The 26,050-nt window shown below is 38.1% G+C and overlaps 1 protein-coding gene across 1 annotated transcript in view; it reads right to left on the reverse strand.

Annotated features, from left to right (window-relative positions):
* Window positions 1–24,445, reverse strand: part of LOC135221208 (membrane-bound transcription factor site-2 protease-like) — a 148,396-nt gene extending 123,951 nt beyond the window's left edge. The window contains exons 1-3 of the mRNA XM_064259028.1: window positions 24,380–24,445; window positions 19,370–19,604; window positions 12,013–12,166 (exon numbers count right to left, since the gene is read on the reverse strand). Of these exons, the coding sequence (XP_064115098.1) occupies window positions 12,013–12,166; window positions 19,370–19,604; window positions 24,380–24,445 (455 nt within the window). The remainder of the gene's footprint in view (window positions 1–12,012; window positions 12,167–19,369; window positions 19,605–24,379) is intronic.
* Between the last annotated feature and the right edge of the window lie 1,605 nt (window positions 24,446–26,050).

Consider the following 26,050-nt stretch of genomic DNA (forward strand, 5'->3'; position numbering starts at 1 on the left):
ATAGGGAAGACTGAGAAAAATCCATATTGCCAAATAAAAAACAAACTCAAATTTCAGAGCACTAGTCTGTCTACATAACAAAAGCGGTTTCATCAAGAGAAGAATGACGACCAATTGTTTAATCCCATCCTCCAAAAGGGAGTGTTTGTTAATGATTGTTTCATTGTTAACACTTTCTGAACCTGCATCAAGTTGTTGCACATAATGCAAATGATAGAGGGTAAGTTTCACCTAAAAAAGATGTTTATTAGTTTTTAACTCTACAGATACTTTTGGTCAAAATTACTATGGATACCTGTCTAAAACCTTGCATATACTTTTGGCTGATATTAGTAAAACACATGAAAATGCATTCTGTGCACTTAGCAATTGGGTCTCGTGGAGCATCTATCAATTACTACTAATAGATAGTTGTGTAACAATCCCCTTGATTTTATGGGTGCCACACTAAAATCATAGATTTCTTCTACTCATTTTTTAATAATAATGAACTTAGCAACAAAACAAAATCAGTTTGATCATAGTAAACAAAGCATCAGCTTCTTTGTTATTGTCATAAACTTCATTTTTTTTAATATTCTCATGAACCAAGATCAAATGTATTTCAATATACCTACTGGCTCAAAATATTTAACAAATAAATATATGATTTCTTGTATGAAAGAAATTTGTGTGTGACTGCATATGCCAGGTAACATTGGAAGCTGCTGCCTTGCAGGTGGACTTTTTAGTCAAAGACGAGGTCCACTGCCAATAACTGTGGTTGATGACAGCAAGGGCATGCGGTTGTAAAAACCCCTTTGACAAACAATGAACCATGCCTGATGTGAGAAATATGAATGCAGCTAGGGCATCCCCTGTAAGCAACGCAATTCATAATACCCCTACTGGCGTGATAAATGGGCGAGGGGTACCACAAGGTTCACGACTATGACCAAAGAAGTAGAAGATAAGAGCAGGTACGTGGAATATTGGTACTCTAACAGGAAGACTGAGGGAGACAGAAGATGTGATGGTGAGGAGGAACTAGGTGGAAAGGGAGTGGAACTCAAGAGACAGGAAATGGGTATAAGCTTTATTACAGCGGACCACGAGAGGAAAGAAATGGAATAAGCTTTATTACAGCAGGTCACGAGAGGGAAGAAATGGAGTTGGAATTATAGTAAGTAATAACTGGAAGGAATGGTAGAAATAAAGATAGTAAATGGTGGGGTTTTAAAGATTCCAATATTAATAGGGAAAAAAGTAGTGAATACAATATCAACATATGCTCCTCAGATGGGGTGCCAGGAGCAAGAGAAAGAATTATTTAGACAAGAATTTGAGGCTGTCATTAGAACAGTGAAGGAGGAGGAGAAACTAATAATAGGAGCTGATATGAATGCCAAGGTGGGAAAGAGGAGATGGGTATGAGGAGGTACATGGAAGCCTTGTTGTGTGGGGCGGACGTGTTGGAGGTCTCTCTCGCGTTTTTTCACAGATAAGAAGGGTTTTTCGCCCTTGGTGATTATACCTTTTACAGTAAGCAATGTGTTAATAGTGTCTCCATGTAATACCCGGCGTGTAAGCCGGAGAGTGTTATGCAATTGCAGATATTCTAATATTCTTTCTGCTCCAATCAGTGCCTTAGAAATCTTTCCAATCACAGCTACTCGAGGCCTATTGGTCCTGGGAAATGGGTAAAAGAATGCAGTGTATGTGTTGGTGCTTGGCCCTTCCTTTTACCACAAAAATGTCATCCGACCAACCTCCAACCGTTGCGCAAGTGACCCTGGCACCTACCGGTGCCTGTGCCCCACACACAAGTTCCGTACTCGCGAACAATTGTCTGTATTTTACCCAATACCAATCGAACCGTTCCGACGTCGAGTCCGCTATTCAATCTGTCAGTGATGCCTTCTCCGATGAGGAAATCAACATTGCATATACGAAATGCAAAGATCTGATACCAGAGAGCATTCTCAAGGAGCGATCCGCGAAGAACTTGTCCTCACACAAAAAAATATCATATATCACTAAGTGGCTAAGGACCTGCTCGGTGGAAATCTACGCCGATGACCCTTACAATCTGCCTCCAAAGGGGCCCGCTGACCTAAGCCTACCCGCGGTGTACCACACGGCAGAAAATGCCTTCCAAACAGCAAAATCCCTCTCAGAAATAATGGGAAAAAACTCAGAAAAATCGAGGAGACAAATGATAAATTATCAAGAATCTGGGACGTGATCAAAGGACTGCAGGATTCCCAAGACAGTCTTAAAACGGTGGAAACAAATGATCTCACACGGATCTGGGATGCGATCAAAGGAGTGCAGGGATCGATTGACAATCGCACAGATAGCCACCAAACTCCTAATAATGCGGCATCCAGTTTTTCCTCACCTCCCAGCAACACGGAAGTGCCCCCTTCACCTATAGGCCGTTCTGAGGAGACAGTTGGTCCCCCAACCTCCCCTCCCTCCCCAGTGCCTCCGGTGGAAGATAGACCTCCGGTGATGATTACCAGCCCTTGTGATCCTCCCCACCATATCTCTCCCCGCCAACCCCCCATCGTAGATGCAGATGAGAGTGATCTTGATGGGTCTAGCGGCTGGCAGATACAAACAAGTAGAAAGAAGAGAAGATCCTCTCGTTTGGCCGCCGGACCGGAGCCCAACATTCGAGTTTCTACCTCGCCCGACACCTGAGAAGAGATGTCACGTAGCAAATTCACCAATTCTTCGCGACTCCATCAGTGACGCTAGACGCCATAGTGGAGAGAGTCAAGTTTCTCACTGGCTCTGACCCACTTATCTCTCACGAACTCCCATGTAGAAATAAACATAAGTGGCTTACAGGATTACCTGCCTATTTCAACACCTCGACGTTCTTAAAGGCGAGAATTTCGGTCCTAATATATTAGTTTCAAGATATAACCTAATCCGGGACCAACCACCCCAGGGGAACTTTACTGTCACTCCAACCAGGGTAATTTCCACCGCAAGTGCCAGCCAACCGCCCACGGCGAGTGATGCCCACTCCCCCTGGATAACCCCCCATCCACCCAAATGATCAGCGCATTCATCTCCCATCTTCGTGAGTAGCCATGGATACATTAAACATAATCTCTTCTGGAAAGATTTTTGGTCTCAAGCAGAACATTCCTCTCCTAAACATGCTCTGCAAAAATTTCAACGGCATCATTGCATTGCAAGAAACGCTCCTCTGGCCTCATGACCTTGCCATCTGCGATTCAATTCATGAAGACTTCAGAACCTTCTCGACTTCATTGATGCAAGTTACAAATCAAATCATAGCCGGTCGTCCGAAAGGGGGACTTTCTTTCCTGTGGCACAAATCGTTAGACAATATGATAAAGGTGACGACCTACAGGAGTGACAGATTGCTTGGGCTTCAAGTGACAGTAGGGAACTCTAAAATCCTAATAATTAATGTTTATATGCCATGGGAAAATAACAATAATTTTGATCATTACTGCATGATCCTAGGGGAGTTACACAGTATTATTCAAGATTCTCCTGCTGATCATATTTGTATATACGGGACCTTAATTCTCACCCCACAAAACAATTTTATAATGAACTTACTCGCTTCTGTCAAAATCATGCTCTCCAAATTAGCGATGTAATGCTCCTCCCTCCCTCCTACTCATATGTACATAATAGAGCGGATGCAATTACAACCTCCTGGCTGGACCACTGCATCACATCTCCACAACTTCATGATTCTCTTATGACCTGCAATATTCGCTACGATCTTGCAACGGGCTACGATCACATCCCATTACAGGTGTCATTCAGTACCCCATCCCTCCCTACCGTGAACCCACTAACTGACCGCCCACCAGCGGTTAACTGGGAGTTTAAAAACCAACAGAAAACCAGATACTTTAGGGCGACCACGGAAACCAGGTTGCGGTCAATAATTCAACCGGCTGACGCCTTACTGTGTACCAACACAAAATGTAGAAATGACCACCACAAGAGGGATCTGAATGAATTCTATTCGAACATAATCTCCGCTATGCTTGCTTCGGGCAGGACTGCCTTTAGATTTCGTCAAGGTAATTCTCGTAATATACCTGGTTGGAATGACTTGGTTAAGGATCTGTATATATACTCACGAGAAATGTTTTTACTGTGGAGGCAAAATGGCAGCCCAAGGGAAGGACACACTGCATTACTAATGAGGCAGGCGAGAGCGCAATTCAAACTTGCTCTTAAGCACTGCAGGTTAAATGAAAAACAACTAAGAGCCGATGCAATGTCTAGAAACGTAGAATCTGGTGATTACCCTCGTCTTTGGAAAGATATCCAGTCCTTAAATCCCAAAACTAAAAAGCTATCACAGAGAGTAGGGGAAGCAGTCGGAGACGAGGCTATCGCAAGGATGTGGGGTGATCACTTCAACAATATCCTGAATTGCATAAATGATCAGGATTCCCGAAGCGAGGTAGATAACCTCCTTAATGACAACATTCAATTTCATTTTGCAGACTGTATTACGCCAGGTAACATCAGCGATGCCATAAACAGCATACCTAATAATAAATCGCCCGGCTGTGATGGTCTTCCCGCAGAGGCTTTCAAATTCTGCCATCCGATAATTTACATTTTGCTAGCTGCCTTATTCAATGAGTGCATAATTCACCAGTTTCTTCCAGACTCCCTACTCTTAGTTCACTTGATACCATTAATCAAAAACAAGCTAAAGGATGCAGCTGACCCTGGCAACTACCGGCCAATTGCAATCACAACGATCGCATCGAAGATACTTGAGTCGGTTGTTCTCTTGTGAGACTTCTCCCCTTTCTACACACACTGACATCCAGTTCGGGTTTAAAGCAAACCACTCAACTGACACCTGCATCTACATACTGAAGAATTGCTGAACTACTACCTATCATCAGCATCTCCGGTTTTCCTGTGTTTCGTAGATGTGAGAAAAGCATTTGACAGAGTAAACTACCTGAAGCTATTCCTGAAGCTGCATAAAAGGGGCACACCCCTATAACTAATTGGCATTTTACATTGCTGGTTCTCCACACAACAATTCTGTGTCAAATGGGGCAACGTATTATCGTACACCTTCGGCTCCCTAAACGGGCTTCGGCAAGGGGCATCTCTCCATACCTGTTTTAATACGTACACAGATGCCTTGAATGTCAAACTGAACTCACTCCCAATCGGATGCACTGTCAATGAAACAACTATAAACAACCTCTGTTACGCCGACGATATGGTTCTGATTTCCCCATCAGTGCATGGCCTCCAACGACTCATCGACACTTGCCGCCAATATGCAGAGGAATTTGATAATCTACAACGAAACCAAGACCCAGTGCATGTCGCTGCTCCCGAGATCGCTTAAGCATAGTGCAGAACCACAAATTTTCCTCGGAAACCATCGGCTGTAATTTGTGCGCGAATTTCCGTATTTGGGTAACATTATTACCGACGACCTAAAAGATACGGCAGACATTGAACAGAGGCGTCGTAAACTATGTGCAACTGGCAACATGATTGCAAGGAGGTTTGCCTTCTGTCACCGAGATGTGAAACTGCTGCTCTTCTGCTTGTACTGCTTCAGTATCTATGGGTGTTCCCTCTGGACGAACTATACCCGAGAGACCATGAGACGTATTACTGTTGTGCACAATGACATTCTGAGACGCCTCACAAACACTCCAGTTAAAGTTTTTTTTTTTTTATACATTCAATTTATGTATTTAGCCCTCTGGACCAGACTACTGTAACCACCTAAGGTCTCTAGTGAAATTTAAGCTATATAATTTGTGCACTAACTGTTATAACTCTCAATGCATTTTTTTTTCTCACCAATATTATTACTATTTACCAGTATTATGATTTGCTATCTTTTGTGCTACCTCAGCTATTTTGTGGATAAGTGCCGATTACTAATTTTTCCTATCATGTTGACTCATATATCTAGATTGTGTATGTTACTGTGTATTTTGTATGTTCATTGTATATGGCCCTGAACCAAAATAAAGGATATTATTATTATTATTATTATTATTATTATTATTATTATTATTATTATACATTGGAGATGATCACTTTTGAATTGGCATATATGAACACATGGTTTCAGAAGTTGGATAAGTACTTGATAACATATGAAAGTGGAGGAGACCCAAAAAGAGAAAGAGGAAATCTAGAATTAAAATTTGGGAACTTGAAGGAGATAAGGGGGAGCAATTTAGGAGGACTGTGAGAGAGAGATGGCTGGAAAGGGGGAACGTAAAAGTTGCACAGGGTAAGAGTGGGAAATATCTGGACAGACAAGAGAGAAATATGAGTGGGGGAGCAGAGGGACTGGTGGGAAGAACCAGCGGATATGGACTGTCGAGAGGAGAAAAGTGGTGGTGGGATGCATTAGTGCAAGAATCAATTAAAAGAAAACCAAAAGCATTAAGGACTAGAAAGTAAGGCATGCAGGGTGCAGAGGACCGGTACAGAGAAGAGGAAAGAGATGTGAGAAAGAGGGTAGGTATGGCTATTGGAAGGGCAGCAGAGCAGTTGAATGAAAGATTAGGAATGAGAGGAGAAAAGGATATCTTATAAGATTTCAAACTTGAGGAAAAGACAGAGACAGGATTTGGGTAAATTGGATGTCATCAAGGATAGAGGGAAATATATTGTAAAGGGATAAAGATATCAAGAAGAGATGGAGAGTATTTTGAACAATTTTTAAATACTGAAAATGAGAGAAGAGATGGGGGAAACACAGAGGGTGAAGGAGATACAGGATAGAGATATTAAGAGAGCATTAAGTAAAATGAAGAATGGTAAAGCACCACGTCCATCAGAGTTCCAAATTGAAATTATCAATTACTAGGTACAGAGGGGGAGAAATGTATGCTAGATTTATTAAAAGCTATAGTATGGAGAAAAGGAAGAAATGCCAAGGGATTGGGAGAAGAGTCTAATGGTACTATATACATATACCAGCAGAAGGGAGATGTCATGGATTGTGGTAACTACAGGGGAAATAAATTAATAGAGTACGGATTGAAAGTTTTAGATAGGATACTAAATGAGAAATTAAGAGACTGTAAAGTTTGGGAAACAGCATTAACCTGTTAAGCGTCACCCACGTAATAATACGTTTACCGCGATCTACTCGGTAGCGCCTTCAACGGGATATTACGTTCAAGACTTTAACTGTGCTTGTCAAGCCGTCAGCCCCGTAATAATACGTTTACTCGTATAGAAAGTGTAGGAACATCATTTGGTAACACTCTCAGCACACGGGAATCTTATTTCCAGCATGGCAACTCTTTCCTGGTGGTCGCTTATGCTAGAAAACTGCCTGTCCCTGTTTGTTTTCTTTCAATACGCTTCGAGCGTTTATCGAGACAAATTTGATTTCGCGTCTTTCACAATGAATGTCCCAAAGAGGAGGCGTATTTCTTCAGGTGAGATCAATCAAATACTAGATGAGGAGTCTGATATTGATAACCTATTTGATGATGAGAGCTCTAGTTCTGAATCCTCCAGTGATGATACAAACTTTTCTTCCAATAGCGGGAGTGAAGATGACTTTTCTTTGACGAGAGACTGGACTCCGAGAGAGAGAGAGAGAGAATTTCCTACACTTAATTGCAGTATGAATAATAAGCATAAAAATCAATATTAACTTTGAAAAACTATCATCAGTGCTATGATCGCTGATTACAAAAAAAGCGTGACGGTACATTAGCAGCGAGCTCATCCGGGGCGGACGCTTAACAGGTTAAGGATTCATGAGAGGGAGAGGGGTGGTGGATGCCATCTTCACAGTGAGATAGCTACAGGAAAAGAGGCTAGAGGGAGGCCAGGAGCTCTATTGTGCATTTATAGACCTAGAGAAAGCACACGATAGAATCCCAAGAGAAGTGATGCTTTGGTGTTTGAGGAAGAGGAAATCCTAGAAAAGTTGGTTAGGCTGGTAGAGATGATATATAAAAGAATGAGCACAAAAGAAATAACAGCAGTTGGGGAAACAGAAAACTCTGAAGTTTGTGTTGGAATACACCAAGGGTCAGCATTAAGCCCATTTTTGTTTGTGCTGGTCATGGATATGTTGAGTGAAAAGATCAGGAATGAAGTGCTGTGGGAGTTGTTGTACGCCGATGATCTGGTGATTACTGCTGAAGGTGAGGAAGACCTACAGAGAAGGGTTGGAGAGTGGTAGGAGTCTTTAGAGAGGGGTGGCTTAAAGGCAAATGTGAATAAAATAGAGGTTTTGGTGTGCAGTAGAGAAGATAGAGAGAGAACAGTTAATACAAGAAAGAAAAAGTTTGATTATAATACTTAGGATCTACTTTAAGCCAAGAAGGAGGATGTGAGGCTGAAGTTGACAGTAGGATAAAGGCGGCATGGGGGAAGTGGAGAGATGTAGCTGGAGTAGTATGTGATAAAAAATGCCAATCAAGCTGAAAGTTAAGATCTACAGCACAGTGATAAGACCAGTGTTAATGTATGAATTAGAAACATTGGCTCTAAAAAGAAAAGAGAAAGTAAAGCTTGAGAGAAGAGATGAGAATGCTGAGGTTAAGTATATCTTAGTTTTACCAGACCACTGAGCAGATCGACAGCTCTTCTAGGGCTGGCCCGAAGGATTAGATATTTTTATGTGGCTAGGAACCAATTGGTCACCTAGCAATGGGACCTACAGCTTATTGTGGAATCCAAACCACATTATATCAAGAGTTGAATTTCTATCACCAGAAATAAATTCCTCTGACTCCGTGCTGGGCGAGCCAAGAATTGAATGTCAGACCACCAGATTGATAGCCAAGTGCAGAATGCTGAGGTGGATTATGAGAATATCACTGCTTGAGAGATTGGAAAATGATGAAATAAGAAGAAGAGCAGGTTTAGTAAAGATTTCAGAGGTGATAAAAGAGAGTCCCGATTGAGATGGTAAAGGCATGTGTTAAGGATGAGTGACTAGGAGGAAGTGAAGAGGGCTTGGGAAGAACCTGTTAAGAGGAAGATCAAGAGGGAGACAGAAAAGTAGATGGCAAGATAAAGTGAAGGAAGATATGACAGAAGAGGTTTGGTGGAGGATGATGCCTTTGATAGAAGGCAGTGGAGAAGACGCATCAGGCAACTGACCCCTTAATGTAGGGACAACAGCGGGAAAGAAGAATTTGGACTTGGATTCTTTTCACATTTTAAGTATGTATATTGTACTGCATTTCATTTGCATTCTGCATGAATCTGAACTCTCACACGACCTATTAGTGTTAATAAAACAAAGGTTCCTACATAGCACCGATAACTGTGGGCTCTCAGCTTATACAACCTGTGAACATCAAAATTAAGGCCAGAACAGAAACTCGCCTCTTCCTTTCTTTGTGACACTACCTTTGGTAAAGGGTAAAGTTCAATCCACCTAGAAACATATATGATCTCTTCTGCAACACATAGACTTAAAAGTTTAGACTCGCACAAGATCTACCTTCTTCTGTCTGACCTTGCATCTTTGCAAAGGACATGACATAACCTCCAGCATTATGCAACCTTTGTACAAAATAGGACCCTGTTTAATGCATGCATTACATATATGGCTCATTTCATTCCACCTCTTTCTGTAATCATAATCTTGTTCAAATGACTTCTCACCCATATTCAAGAAGTACAATATGAAAGACAAGACCATAAACCAAATAGCAAGCGAATGTCAGGCACTTGCACAGAACCAGTACAAAAAGAGGCATGATTTAGTAGCAAAAGCCATCCACTGGAGCAAGCTAAAGAAACATCAGCTAGCTTGCAGTAATAAGTGGTATGAACAGCAACCTGAGGGAGCGATAGAAAACGATCAGGCAAAGATCCTCTGGGACTATGGTATCGAAACAGATAGGGTGTACATGCCAACAGACCAGATGTGATGTTGATTGACAAAATCAAGAAGAAAGTATCACTCATTGATATTGCAATGCCATTGGACATGTAGATGATGAGAAAGAATGAGAAAAAATTTATAAGTATCAAGACCTGAAAATAGAAATAAGAAGGATATGGGATATGCCAGTGGAAATTGTACGCATTATCATAGGAACGTTAGGCACGATCCCAAGATCCTTGAAAAGGAACCAGGAAAAACTAGATGCCGAAGTAGCTCCAGGAATCATGCAGAAGAGTGTGCTACTAGAAACAGCGCACAGTGAGAAAAGTGATGGACTCCTAAGGAGCCATGATGCAACCCAGTCAAATAAGATGACTGCAATGGACACAAATTATTATTATACTGTATCAATAATAATATCATTATTATATTAATAATAATATTATTAATCATTAATATTATTATCATATTAATAATAATAATAATAATATGATTATTACTATTAATAATGTAGAAGTGTGTGCTATTAGAAACAGCGCACATGATGAGAGAAGTGGACTCCTAAGGAGGCAGCATGTAACCCGGTAACCCACACTATAAAAACCACCTAGTCAAATAAGATGACTGAGATAAAAAAAATTACAGTGACAGCTGAACTTAGTGGATTTGTTACTTAATGGATTTGCCCAAGTTCAATAAACATGATAGAAACAATTTGTATTTCTCCAGGCTTATTGGACAGTACAACAAGGCTTTCTTGTTTGTACCTGTGAGGGTGGAGGGTGAATGAATGAACAAATGCACTCATATTGAGTGACGAGTCACGGTTGTGCCTGTGAGGGTGGATTGGGAACAAAAACATGCACACACTTGACCAGTGCTTTACCCTTTGTGCATCATGTTAGGAAATAATATGCACTTACTATGGGGCTCACTTTCTCTCTCTCTCTCTTTTTCCTACATCATTTTTACTGTGATTACCTGATGCATTATTGTACTACTTGATACAGTAGTACAGTACTTGATACAATACAATAATGTAGTTATAAAAAATTTTCAGTATGTGTGCATGTGTACAGGGTATATATACATGTATGAATTATGTTTGGGTAAACAGCCCACTTACAATGTCTTTGCTTACATCTCTCTTTCTCTATCAATATAGTGTTATAAAGAATTTGCGGTAATTATGTTTAAAAATAAAGTTTATGTCTTATTGATATTGTATGGGTTTTTATATATATTTTTTTAAACTTCTTGTAAGCATAAGTAGGTACAGGTACATTCAGAGTGTTAGAAGCAATTCATTTTGCAGATATCTCTCTGAATTTGAATAATATGTAATTAAATTCTTTGAACTGAATGAGAATTACCGAATTATGCTTTGTATGGACCTGCACTAGGCCATAAGATATGCCATTCATTAATGTTAAGTTGAGGTGATGCAATAAAAATAAAAATAATAATAATAGGAAGGAAATAGACTCTCTACTATTAAGGATGTCCTGTTAAAAAGGATGGCTGCACCATGCAAGTTACTAATATTATATTGATCTTTCTCAATTTTACTTATAACTTGTTTCTCTCCATGGTATATTAGTCAACAACTGGGCAATGATAAGACTTTGGCAAAGAGATATTCATAAACTGCATTTATACAGCAGTTTTACTCTTTTATATCAGTGCAGGTATTGGAATCCGGTGTGCTAAATCCGTAGAAATCTGCTGACAAGTCTACACATTTAACAAACTTTATTTCAATGCCTGCACTTGTATAGGGAATAAAACTGCCGTATAAATGCTGTTTACATATTTCTCTTTGCCAAAATATGAACACTGGCCAGTTGTTAACCTAAGTTAATGTGTATGAGAAGTGAGCCAAACCTAAGTTAATGTGTATGAGAAGTGAGCCAAACATAAAATTGAGACGACTTAATATAAGTTTAATTCACAGGATGCAGCCATCCTTTTTAACAGTAAATTTAATAATAATAATAATAATAAACAGCAGCTATGAAAAGGTAATTGCACATCTGTTAAACTTTTGCAAGAATATTAAAAATAATAATGTGATAAGTTCTATAAAATAATATTGCTTAATTCATAAACTGCTAAAAGTACAATACTCAAACACAACTGAAGGCCTTACTTACCTCATAGATATTGCTAAACGTGCAGGTAAACATGAGAATGGCTGCATGGCAGCCACTCCTGAATCTTTTTCTTTATCTTCTAACAACTCAAAACACAGATGTGCTTCACTGTCTCCACTACAACACTGAACTGATCCATCAGAGCTTTCAAAAGCTGTTGAGTAAACATTTACCCCTCTCATCAATATTCATTCTCTTAAAATGTGTACCTCTAACATTACAAATGATATCTAATGAATTTATAAGGCATGAATTATTTGCCACACAAAGATACAGTAATTTTATTTGAACTGGAGTTATATGAGGTCTTTTCAAGAACAATTTATTTTTGCTGAAACAAATACATAGAACTTATACTGACAATAAACATGGAAGCTATGGAGGAGTCATGGGAGTTCCATTTGGACAACGGTCCTAAAGAGAGAGAGAGAGAGAGAGAGAGAGAGAGAGAGAGAGAGAGAGAGAGAGAGAGAGAGGGTGTAATTGGTGGATGGATAGTTAACGATTGAATTGGCTGTTGGTGAGTTCTGTGTTGTCTGCTGGTGCTGTTGGAGTTTAAGAGTTATGATTAGAGTTCTGTGTTTTTTGAGTCAGTCTTTAGTCTTTAGTCAGAATCGGTGATGATCAGTAGTGCTGGCGGTCTGTGAATAGTGTTGGAGGCATTGAAAGTCATTTAAGTTGTGTGTTATTGATTTGTTGGTAAGTTTATGTTAAGTCTGATTTTGTTGCTTTGGAGTTGTTCTACCTGAGTTGTTAGATTTGTTGTGCTTGTGAGTTCCTGTTGGGTTATATGTGAGTCGTTGTAGTTGAGAGTTGTTGTTGTTGGGAGCTGTTGTGGTTTCTTGGTGTGGTTGTGAGTTGTTAAAGGTTGTTGGTAGGCTGTTGTGATTCCTTGGTGTTGTTAGTGGGTGTGTGTGTTGCCTTTTTGTGTTGTTATTCTTTTTTAAGTTGGTGATTGTGCAGTGGTCTTTTGTTGTGGTTGTATTCTTTTTAAGTTGGTGATTGTGCAGTGGTCTCTTTTTGTTGTGGTTGTATTCCTTGTCTGTTGATGAGTTGTGGTTGTGTTCCTTGTTGGTTTGCTGTGTTGTGGTCCTTGGGTGTTGTGTTGTTGTTGTTGTGTTGTTGAGTTGTGGTTGTGTTCCTTGTTGAGTTCTGGGGTTGTGGTCCTGGTTTGTGGTTCTTGGTTGTTGTTGTTGGTGTCTCAGCGACCTTGTTTGTGTTTTTTTTTGTTCTGTGTAGGTAGGTCAATTGTCCTGCGTGTATTCAGTAGTGTAAAGAGGAAAGTGTGACTGAGGGTGAGTTTTTAGTGTCTGCTTCTTAGTGTCAAGTTCTAAGCTACCTAGCTGATGAGCTACATCTAGGTAAAGTGTTTGTAAGTACTGCTCGTTGTCGACTTAAGACCACAATTAGTTAACACCAACCAGCCGTAAGACGATTTGGAAAGTCAGCCCATGTTAATTTACCGTAAGAATATTACACTAGCCTAGCATACACTAGGGTAATCAGTACCATCTTTAAATGTAAAGCAGTCTAGCCTACACTACACAGTATACTTTATACATGTATGGCATAGTAATTATTAATTTCAGCTAATTCCCTAGGTTCAATGCACATTGGTTTATGATAATTCCATTCGCTATTTTCACTTGATTTCATAGTAGTACAGTGGGGCCTCGCTTAGTCGCGGATCAGCAATCACGGGTTTTTCCTTGGACCACTTCTCAGTCTATATTGCTGGCTGGTATGAATTGCAGCATCGCAGGCTTGTCCATGGTAGGCTAAGCCTCGTCCAGTTCCGATAACCGGCAAATGCATGAACAGATTCACATTATGACCTTAACTGACAATAAAGGTAATAAAACCATTCTCACCTTATATATTATTGGCATATCTTCATAATATATAGCCTATTAGTATTCATGGAATAATTCCACATCATTGACATCAACTTGTAGTTGAGTGGCCAGCAGAAATGTAAACATTGAGTTACACCTCACAGCGACCTTTGTCATTCTTAACCTTTTAGAAATGTTAATAGTAGTAGTGTAATTACAGTAGTAATAATATTTAAGAAAACATTAATTTTCAATTCGAGCTTCATTATTGTTTAGGTATAACGTAATTAAATTCTCTGAACAATGCAGTCATACAAATAATAATTGTCATAGATTATTGTATTGTTGTTTGCGATTGGCGACGAAGCGTAAACATAATAAAACCATTTTTACCTTATATATTATTGTCATATATTCTCATAAAAAAATGCATATCTTATATATTATTGGCATATCTTCATAATAAATAATCTCTTCAAGGAATAATTCCTTGGGGAATGCATTTTCCAAAAGACAAAAATAAACTTTACAAATTTACAGTATGCACTGATTACTTTATTTTGATGTGACTGCATTAATATTACAGTATGGTACTGTAAGCAGTACAGTAACTATTTTTTATCATAAAAGTATATTCATTCATGAAAAAAATATGTATAACCACTGTGACGTCACCAAACCTACAGTCTCGTTCGTGCATACTATTTTTACACGATGTGATAGTGGTTACACCGTTCTACAAACTACCGATGTATTTTTACATAAGTATCCTCTAAACTCTGTCATAAATCACTTTACTTGCTTTTTTGTGGAGCCCAAATACTACGTATATCACGGAAAATTAACGAAATCACGAATTTTATCATAGAGCAAGATTCACTAATTAGTACTGTGTTTTCATCTTCTTTTCATGACTAAATGCATTTTTAGGATAAACTTATTTACAATTTTTCAAATACATACTATGAATGTAAATAGCAAAATTTATCTCTCTCATCACTTACAGAAAAAAACTATAATACTGATCTATTATTATCATAATAAAAGAACAAAATGGTCCCTGACATTTGTAGGTACATGTGTTGCCATATTTTTATTCTTTCTGTGATTTATGAAACTGTGCTTCAATACAACTTTTATAGTTGACTCAATGATTACCACATATTATAACAGTATACAAGAGAATATCTTATCACTATCGATGTTTTATTTCTTATCACCATAAAAATATTTAAAATACAAATTTCATTAGGTTATTCTCATCCTAAGTTGCTCTCTCAAGCTAGTCAACAGTTACTCTCATCCTAAGCTGCTCTCTCATGCTTAAGTCAACAGTACTCTCAATCCTAAGCTGCTTCACTCAAGTAGTCACAGTACTTCATCCTAGCTGCTCTCTCAAGTTAGTCAACAGTACTCTCATCCTAAGCTGCTCTCAAGCTAGTCAACAGTTACTCTCATGCCTAACTGCTCTCTCAAGCTAGTGCAACAGTTACTCCTCATCCTGATAGCTGCTCTCTCACAGTTGTCCTAACAGTTACTCTCATCCTAAGCTGCCTCTCTCAAGCTACTGCACAGTTACTCTCGTCCTAAGCTCTCTCTCAAGCTAAGTCAAGCAGTTACTCTCGTCCTATGCTGCTCTCTCAAGCTATTAAAGTTGCTCTCTCTCTCTCTCTCTCTCTCGTCTCTCTCTCTCTCTCTCTCTCTCGTCTCTCCTCTCTCCTCTCTCTCTCTCTCTCTCTCTCTCTCTCTCAATAAAATATGAATTACTGTATCATAATATCATAAACTATTATGTACAAAGTTAAAAATAATAACATTTCCACTAATAAATTTGTTTCTTTTAGCAACTAAATTTTTTTCCAAAATAATTCTTTCGGTAATAAACGTCCATCAGCTGATTCTAAACATAAACAAAAGACAAAAATAAATTTTTATTGCTGTATTTTGCTGTTTATATATTAATATTATAGTTGGGTGCTGTTATTACAGTAAATCATGTTTTTTTATCATAAATATGTTAATTCACGAAATAGATATACTATGTACTTCTAGTTTGGTGCAGCGGCCAAATCATGAAAATAGAAGGGAATTGTTAGGTAATATACTTTTGTTTGCTGATCTGATGAAGGGGAAATTGAAGATAGGAAAATTTATAAAAGATTTGTGACATTATAGAAATAACTTAAACACACACACAAACAAAGGAGGCATAAAGTAAACAAGGGAGTCGTTTTGTTTTATGTTACTGAAGTGGTGTTCGCGCGTTCTTTAAATTGTACCCATAAACAAGTTAATTATGTGGCACCCAAAAGCACTGATTCTTTTACTCTTATGGGAAAGAAGCCTAAACGTCAGATGAAAGTTATTATTCGTAATATATTAACGTGATGTGAAGAAGGGAAGAGATGTTTTGCTGTGTGCTGCTGGTAACATTATCTTTATTATTCTTCCAATTGCACTGCAAAATCGTCGCCATCTTTATCATAGATTGTTGTTGATTACCCAGATGATTTACATAATTTTGATCATTTTCTTACCTCTCTTTCCTTGTAAAAAAAAAAAAATAAATAAAATAAAAATAAAAGGAGCCCCATGTGAGTATATAATGACACATGCGTATGTAGGCTTCCAGCTGCAATCCATAGGCTAGTAGGCTACATATGTACAGTAGTATGTATACTCCATGTATTTTTAAGGCTAATGTAAAATAATTTTGAAACTTTCTTGAATTTAGTTTAAGGTGATAGTTGAAGACATATTTGGTGCTTGAACTAAAGTAGGCAGTTATAAACATTGGAATAGTGGTCTTGGGTCAGTTAATTATTAAAGTACACAGTTTAAAGCAATTTTTGAGGGGGGGCGGTACCAGGATAACACGGGTATTTACTTATCGGGGGGGGGGGGGGGGGGGGGGGGGGGGTGTGGGGCCCTATCCCCCGCGATTATTGAGGCCCTACTGTACAAGTTTTACTGTTACGTTTCTTATCTTTTATCAGCATGAAAATAACAGTAAAATGTGTTCTTCCAAGACCTGAAGTTTTGATTAAAACTCTTAATTTCATCTATGCTTGTGTTTGACAGCATACATTTACTGGAGTTATATTCTTGTTGCCGATGCATGATAACAGTCATTAGCAGCTCGAAAAGCGAGCTATGTGTGTGGAGAAGTGGGAGCTGGGGAAAAACTGTCGTACGTTTAGCTGGACACCACTCTTTTCTTGCTCACGTGCTTCCCAGTCATTTTGGTTGTGGGTGGTCGTAAAGTCGATCAGTCGTAACTTGCATAGATTGAAAGTCGACAACTAGCTGTTGGTTTTTGTTGACATCAACCTTCATTCATTTTCTTTGTTGTTGTGTATGTAGGGTGTATCAACACTTTGCAAGGTATTTTTTTTGGTATTTTTGATAATCTTTACTTCTTTGTAAACACCGGGCATTTTTTGGAGCAATACTAACTTTAAGATTTGCTTTGTTTTCTAAGTAAAATGTTTTCTTGTACCAAAATTAAGAACCCATAACTCTTATACTAAACGCTGGTGATTTCTGCTAGAATATCAATTACTCTAGTGATTTTTGCTAGAGTATCAATTAAACTTTTTAGTTGCCCAAACTTTTCTAATACATTTTAGTTACTTTTATTACAATCTAATATATATGCTGTGTATACTAGTAGTCATCAACCACTTTGTGATTTCTGTGATCTTTATTGGTGTCATATTTTGTTTTCTGTCTTTTTTTGCTATCCCTAAGCACATGTGACAAGGCCTTCCTGGTAGGCCCTGTCACACTTCTATGTTGTCACTTTACTGAAACCAAAAGATTTTGCGGAAGCTGCCATGGTCAGGTGTTTGCAAGCCTTACCTGTGAGATTTCCCCAGAGTGGATATAGTACCCACAAATGCAGACAGTTCACCATTTTCGTATTGGATATGTCTGTTTTCTCTGCATCCAGGTCCTATAATTCTAGGTCAACTACAGAGTTGTATTCTTGTTTCATGTAGTCAATGAGCACCATCCATCGTGATGCGTAATTAAATTCTGACAAGTTACCAGCCCAGTTACTATGATTCTCTTTGCACATTCCCAAGTATCTGGCTCTTCTATTTGCTCATCCTACATAAATGCAGCAGTCACAATGCCACACATCATGACTGCTCCACATTTAACCTGCTCACTGACAAGACTGCCTGCTCAGACCCTGCTCTGCCCACTACCCAGTATGTATACGTAGTCTTAAACTGACTTGCATCTGTCTACCCCCACCAGATGATCAGTTTTGTTCTATTCCATAATTGGTTAAGTGCACTAATATCTGAGTCAGGTAATAAATATGAATCGCTTTGCTTCCCTGCTGCTAGCAACACCTGGCTTGATGGCTGTGACTGAACTTCAGCACTGGCTGCACCTGCAGTGGTAACTGTTCATTTTCCATTGACTGTACCAACAGCTGTGGCTTTCTCTGATAGTGACTAGACCCACATTAGTGTCTGCTCCTCTTCTAGCAATCATACTTGCGCAGTGACCATACAACATCCTCATCCCAAGTCTCCATTGTCTATGTTTGCCCTTTCCCAAGGGTACAACTCTATTTAAATATATCCTGAGTTAAGCTTGTCCATTTTTATGATTTTTCAAATTTAGAATCTTCATTGCATGAATGCAACATACTCTAAAATGGAAAATTAAAGTCCACAAGAGTATATAGTATGTAATATATTGCTAAATACAGGTAGCTTTTGCCAACTGATCAAGTTGGTGAAAGTTACCTGTATTTAGAAATATACTACACATACACTACTGTGGACTTTATTTTTCCATTTAAAGATCACAAGGCAGTGAAAATACCAAATAAGTTCCACGATGTGAATGTCACAGTGAAGCCATGAATGTTTAGGGAAGAACTGCATCAAAAGATTGTGGAAGAAAACTAAGTAGCCTATTTATCTGGGTAAATATTAATGCAACATTTTTCCAAAGATCAATTTTCTTGTCTACTGTTGAAAGCAGAATTAATCTCAAAATAAATCACAAATATCACGAAAGTATTATTACCTAACAGTAAATATACACCATGATTAAATGTGAACATGGTCATTTGACAGTTCATGAAATTGAATGTAGTACAGTTAAACTTTAACTTAACAGACACTTTGGGGGTCTGGCTCTCTGATAAGTAACTAAGACCCTATGTCATAGCCTCCTCTTGAACATTTTCTAGATATCTGACAGCTAACAGCAATGCCACATAGTTCTTGACCTAAACTAACATGTACTTTACATTCAAGATTTGATTTAAGAGATTATTTTAATAATTTCCATCATGTAAAATGGTAGCCAAGCAGAAAATTATATTAAGTAGGTGATAAGTACCAAAGTCCATAAGCTGCAGTGTTACTGCATCTTGGATTCAATGAAAATTCTCTTGGGGTTTTAAATAAAGGTATAAAGGCAACAATATGGGTGCAAAAAGTGTAATATCTATGATTAGGAAAAAAGTAAATGAAAGCAATTAAAAACCTTACCATGGTGAATTGTCTCATCATATGAGTGAACTGCTGATTCTGGTATGCAAAATCCTAACTGATCATTTGTAATACTCTTTATAATGCACTGCTCCCAAGTTGCTTGGGTTTGAATGGAGCAATGATTGACTTCCATTATAACATCTCCAGCCTGCAACCCAGTTGGTCCTCTTACTGGAGAATCCTGCAAATAGAATTCAGTTATATCTCCTTCACATGCCACAAACCTATAAATCTGAAATATAAAATATACCCAGCCATCTATATTGTACAGGCAGTCCCTGGTTATTGGTGGCCTTGGTTATCAGCAATCCGGTTTTCAGTGCTGATGTGCACCAATCGTAACTTATCGGCGCAGATCCTTGCATACTGGTGCCAATAACCAGGGGATTAGTGCTATTAATGCTGCTTTTCAGTTGTTTGTCATGCCGTTGGGAACAGAAACCCTACCGATAACAGGGAACTGAAGTACAAAATATTTTTAATAATGATCAAACAATTTTTGGTAGTATAAAATGGAAACTTGAACTCACTCACATTCAGAAGGTGTATATTTCAACAAACCAACAAAACTCCATTTGATGTCAATAATACAAGAAGTCCCCTAATTACATTGTATCTGACGTTCCAGGCCCAATGCTGCCTAAAAACGTCAAGTACTACTACTTCATTACTCAAACTAATATATAACTGTATATAACTTTTTGCAAGTACTGAAAGTATACACCACTGAGCAAAATACACTAACCTATAACAAAAGCAGGAAATTTCTTTGAGGAACCTACAAAACACATTTTCTTAATATAAACCTGTCAGCTTCAATGAACTTATCTGTATGGTTATCAGTCCAATTAACCCTCTTACGGTGAAGGGGTATCATGAAAATTGTCTCCCGTATGCCGAGGGGGGCTCTCGGAGTGAGCGCGGAAGCGAAAAAAATATTTTTTTCAAAAAATCACAGTGCGCTTAGTTTTCAAGATTAGAGTTCATTTTTGGCTCTTTTTTTGGCATTGCCTGAAGTTTAGTATGCAACCATCAGAAATGAAAAAAAAAATCATTATCATATATAAATAATGCGGTATATGATAGCGCAAAAACAAAATTTCACATATAATTGTATTCAAATCGCGCTGTGAGCAAAACGGTTAAAGCTAACAAGTAATTTTTTTCGTTGTATTGTACACTAAATTGCAATCATTTTGATATATGACACATTGTAAAATGATCAAAGCAACACAGAGAAAATATTATCACAAAATCATGCATAATTCGTAATGCATGGAAATTTTTTTTTTTTTTTTAAATTCACCATAAATCTAAATATTGTTCTAGAGACTTCCAATTTGTTTCAAAATGAAGATAAATGATTGAATATTACTATACTGTAAGATTTTTAGCTTACAATTGCAGTTCTCGACCATTTCAGATGAGTTAAAGTTGACCAAATGTCGAATTTTTTGTATATATTTTATATGCAAATATTTCAAAAATGAGAAAAGCTACAACCTCCAATTATTTTTTGTTGTATTCTACATGAAATTGCGCACAATTTCATATATAAAACTCTATGAAATGCCTAATATGAAATGGAGCAAATATTACGAGAATGCGACGTAAGCATTTCAGAGATTTGCAGCGGAGAATCCGCGCGCGGAGGGAAGGAAAGTTTTTTTTAAAATTCACCATAAACCTAAATATTGTGCTAGAGACTTTGAATTTGTTTCAAAATGAAGATAAATGACTGAATATTACTAGAATGTAAGAGTTTTAGCTTACAATTGCTTTTTTTCAACTATTTCGGTAGAGTCAAAGTTAACCAAAAGTGTTTTTTTTCTATATATCGTGATTTATATGCAAATATTTCAAAAATGAGAAAGGCTACAACCTTCAATAATTTTTTGTTGTATTTTACACGAAATTGCGCACATTTTCATATATAAAACTTTATGTAACGGCTAATATAAAATGGTGCAAACATTACGACAATTGCACGAAAAAATTTCTTATTTTTTTCGGAAGAGTTACCGCGCGGACATAAGGAAAATATTTTTTTTTCTTCAAAAATTCACCATAAATCAAAATATTGAGCTAGAGACTTCCAATTTGTTGCAAAATGAAGGTAAATGATTGAATATTACTAAAAACAAAATAAGACTTTTAGCTACAATTGCCGTTTTTTCGACATTTCGGTAGAGTCAAATTTGACCAAAGGTTGAAATTTTGGCACTTATCGTTATTTATATGTAAATATTTCAAAACTGATAAAAGCTACAACCTTGGGTTGTTTTTAGTTGTATTGTGCATAAAATTGTGCACATTTCCATATATAAAACTTTATGTAACGGCTAATTTAAAATGGTGCAAACATTACGACAATGGCACGAAAAAATTTATCGTAAGAGTTACCGCGCGGACGCAAGGAAAAAGTTTTTTCATAAATTCACCATAAATCGAAATATTGTGCTAGAGACGTCCAATTTGTTGCAAAATGAAGGTAAATGATTTAATATTACTAAAATATAAGAGTTTTAGCTTACAATTGCATTTTTCAACCATTTCGGTAGAGTTAAAGTTGATCGAAGGTTGAAATTTTGGCACTTATCGTTATTTATATGAAAATATTTCAAAACTGATAAAAACTACAATAATGAGTATTTTTTTTTTTTTGTATTCTACATGAAATTGCGCACATTTTCATATATAATACTCCACGTAACGGCTAATTTAAAATGGTGCAAAAATTATGTCAAAGTGACAAAATAATTTCTGAGATGTGTCACTGATACTTTTTAGTGAGACATGAAAGAAATTCGCGCTTGCGCGCCTGTGTAACGATTGTAAACAAAACAATGCCTTGATCTGTGAGCTCCCAGCATCCCCCAAGGCACATGATTCAAAAGTTTTTGCCTGGTAGGCCTATAAGTATTTTTCAGTGAATTTTTAAAAAAACTTTTCTATGTCGACGTATGATACGTCCAATCGGCACCCGACAGACAATTTATCTCGACGTATAATACGTCCAATCAGCATAAGAGGGTTAATGTACAGTATAAGAAAAAAAAATTTAAAAGAACAATTCCTTGTCAGCTACAAACAAAGGAACAACCAATTAGTAAAACATTCCAGGGTGTTCTGTACTTGCCATATAATTCAGATGGGTTGGAGGAGGGACAACTGCAAAAACTGCAGGGTTGAAAAATCTCATGAGTTTACATGAGGTGAATGGCTACTTGGAAGTAGGCTCATGGATGGCAAATTTTTGAAATTCGGGCACTGGAAAGGTAAACTGCCACGTGAATAGAATCCAGAGGCAATTTCTTGAAGCTAACCAGGGGTAATGCAACAGGACTGGTTTCTTGTAAGACTTTAAGAGTTGGGAAGACAATATGATATACAGTGGACCCCCCATATTCGCATTCTCTGGATTCGCGGACTCACACATTTGCGGATTTCTCTCACGAACGTTTCCCCGCATTATTCGCGGAAAATTCGCACATTCGCGGTATTTTTCTATGAGAAATATCCACAAAATTCCTTGGTGTTTTTTTTTTTTTTATTCAATTTTTTACATAAAATGCACTTTTTGTAATAAAACTATTAAAAAAGCAAAGTATGAAAAAAAAAAAAAATTTAGTGGGGTTTTCTTGAGTTTTAACTAACAAAATAGGGTGTTTTTAGCATTTTTTAGGGGTTCCAAACATTGGCGGGTTCTAACTATTCACTGGGGGGACTGGTACGCATCCCCGTGAATATGGGGGACCACTGTACAGTGTACGCCCTTTATTTGCGGGGGATGCGTACCAGACCCTGCAAATAGCTAGAATCTGCAAATACTCGGAACCCCTTCTAAAAATGCTTATAATGCCTATCTTTACAGTTCAAACAACAAACTATCCCTAAAAGTACCATCCTACATTTAGATATTTAATTACGTATTAAACTATTAGCCCTATTACTGAATTAATCTTTGAAATAATATCATATTTGTAATATCATTTCAAAGTAAATCATAAATATTTTACGGCTAAAAATAGATGTATGTGTACTGTATGAATTAGCTATGTAAGTGTGAAAATAATCCATTCACCCCTTAAGTACTCAGCCATGCAACAAGATGCACTGTTAAGAAAGTACTCAGCCATGCAACAAGATGCACTGTTAAGAAGGATATGGAGATGACAGAGGAAACCTTGAAGGTGAAGCCACTTTCAAGGGAAAAATCCCCCCTTTCATCAATCTTGGAATCCTTGGTACCTATCGAACGGAAGCCTTTGTTCCCGAGCCTCTGAGGTGCTTCAGTGTTAAGAGGTATGGACACTACAAGAGGGAGTGTACTTCCCACCACGTCTGCGGGATATGTAGCCAACGACACGAGCCCGAAGTATGCAAAGGGCCACACTGTTGCCCAATGCCCCAACTGTCACCAGTCACACCATGCATGGTTCAAAGGATGCCCTGTCAGACTGGAGAAGATTTGGAGGATGAAGGGCATTTCCCCACCCCCTGCAAGACCTCAAGAACGCCAGCCATAGCCCCCAAGACGACCTCCAAGCAACCCAAGGATTGACCCAAGGACAAATCTGTCCTCCTCCACCAAAAATGCCTCAACCTTCCCCTGCACAACGTCCTAAACCCCACCATTATATCCCTAAGCCCTCATCCTTTCCTTCTCTCCAACCTCCTGCTCCCAAACCCCTTCCAAACCCCCCGACCCATAAGGTTTTTCCCTCAACCCCTCAGTTTAGTATTCCCTCAACCCCTGCACTGCCCTCGACGTTGATTCCTGCTTGTGTTGAAGCAGGAACCTAGGACAGAAGAAGTTCCATTTGGGGAAGAAGAGTCTCCCGAAGAAATGCAAATAGAAGACCAACATATTGTTGAAGTATCAACCCAGACAGAGGAAACGCCAGCAAAAGAAGTACAGACTCAAACCAGGCAGTTATCTGCAGTGTTCCTCAACGGACCTACAAAGCTGGTAAACGAAGATTACTCCAACAAGGTACTTCTCACCCCCTCAAGAGCTTTATGCCATTCTGCGAGGACTGTGAAAGAGGCAAGGAAAAGCCTTTCACCCATGCTGGCAAAGGAAATTCACTCTGAATGCATCAAAGTAAACAACATATGTCTCCTGGATCGCCTCCTTGGACCAGAATACTGCATCGATCTTCGAGGGAAGCAGAATTAATTGCTCTACTGCTTAGTGGGTAATTATCTTTTTCTAGTACTCATTAACCTTCCTTTCTCTTCTGTTTTCGGCTGCCTCACATCTAACCACCAAAATTTTCAAACTGTCACTCAAACTACTGCTTAAGCTGTTGCTAACTTTTGTTTTGCTGTTTCTAACACTGATAATATTTCATTTTCTCATCACCGCTCTTTACTCACTAACAAATTGGGTGCTTCTTTTTTTCCTATCCTCCCGAAATAATAAAAAAATTGGGGTACGTGAACTCCGTAGAGTTTTTGCGCTTTTTTTCCCGTTTGTTTTCTAAGACGATGACTTTTTTCGATTTCCTTATTGGCTATCTCTGACTCGCCAGGACTCGCTACTATCGATCTTTTTCTTCTACTGATGGGTAACTTAGGGTTTAAAGGGGTTTGTAACCTTGCCTGTTCACCTTTCCTTACACTTGCAAATCATACCATTTCACCTGCATATCTCATTGAAATCATAAAAAAAGGCTCACCATATATCCTTTAAAATCACCTTTCCACCTGCAAAATATTCATGTGACCTACGGTCTGCTCTTGAGCAAGAGCCCGTGCTGGCATAAGGCCAGCTTAATCTTAAACAACACCATTAACCACACTCGGTGGTTTACGGCATCGATAACCAGTCAATGGTGGCCTCTGTTAGGTATGTTGTGGCACCATAAGTGTGCGATAATGGAACTTGGGGCGTTATTGCATCATAACTCGCAGAAATTCATGGCAATAGACAAGCACCATAAAACTGGATTGCTATGAACTAAGTCCGTCGATAACCAGGGACTGCTTGTAGATGAATAACTACATTTATAAGTATGCCATAAATCATTTTTCATCATAAAAATCTGTATTTAGTCACTTACACAAATTGAAAAAAATACAGTAATTGTGAATAAATAGTGTTCCTCTATAAATAAAAAGCAAATCAGTGATATTAAGAGATATGGTCAAAGAAAAATCTGCAAATTAGTGAAAGTTCTCAGTGGAAAAGTGAATACGTAATGTGTACCACAAAAATCCGGGACAAAGTGGACAGTGGAAATGTGAAACTCGTAAAACCAGGGGAGCACTGTACATGTACATGCATATTTGTTTTGTATGATAAATATATGATTTACTTAATAATAGGTACTAATTTTTAAATAATAATATAACTACTGTTACAAATTTGTATGTGATACATATAAATAAAAAAATATTTCCCCTCATGTTTTGTTAAACTGTTGAAGAGAAGCACGAAGTAAAAGCTGTCAAATATGTCAATTTATTATGACATTGAAGGATCTCTCTCTCTCTCTCTCTCTCTCTCTCTCTCTCTCTCTCTCTCTCTCTCTCTCTCTCTCTCCTCTCTCCATGATACATAATTCATGAATAATTTCATCTCTTAAGTGAGGACAACTCTCTCTCTCTCTCTCGTTCATAGTTAGGGCTTGCACATATTTTACAACCTACATGGTTTCTCTGTACCTCTTT

This window comes from Macrobrachium nipponense, chromosome 2 (assembly GCF_015104395.2).
Source record: "Macrobrachium nipponense isolate FS-2020 chromosome 2, ASM1510439v2, whole genome shotgun sequence".
Classification (NCBI taxonomy): domain Eukaryota; kingdom Metazoa; phylum Arthropoda; class Malacostraca; order Decapoda; family Palaemonidae; genus Macrobrachium; species Macrobrachium nipponense.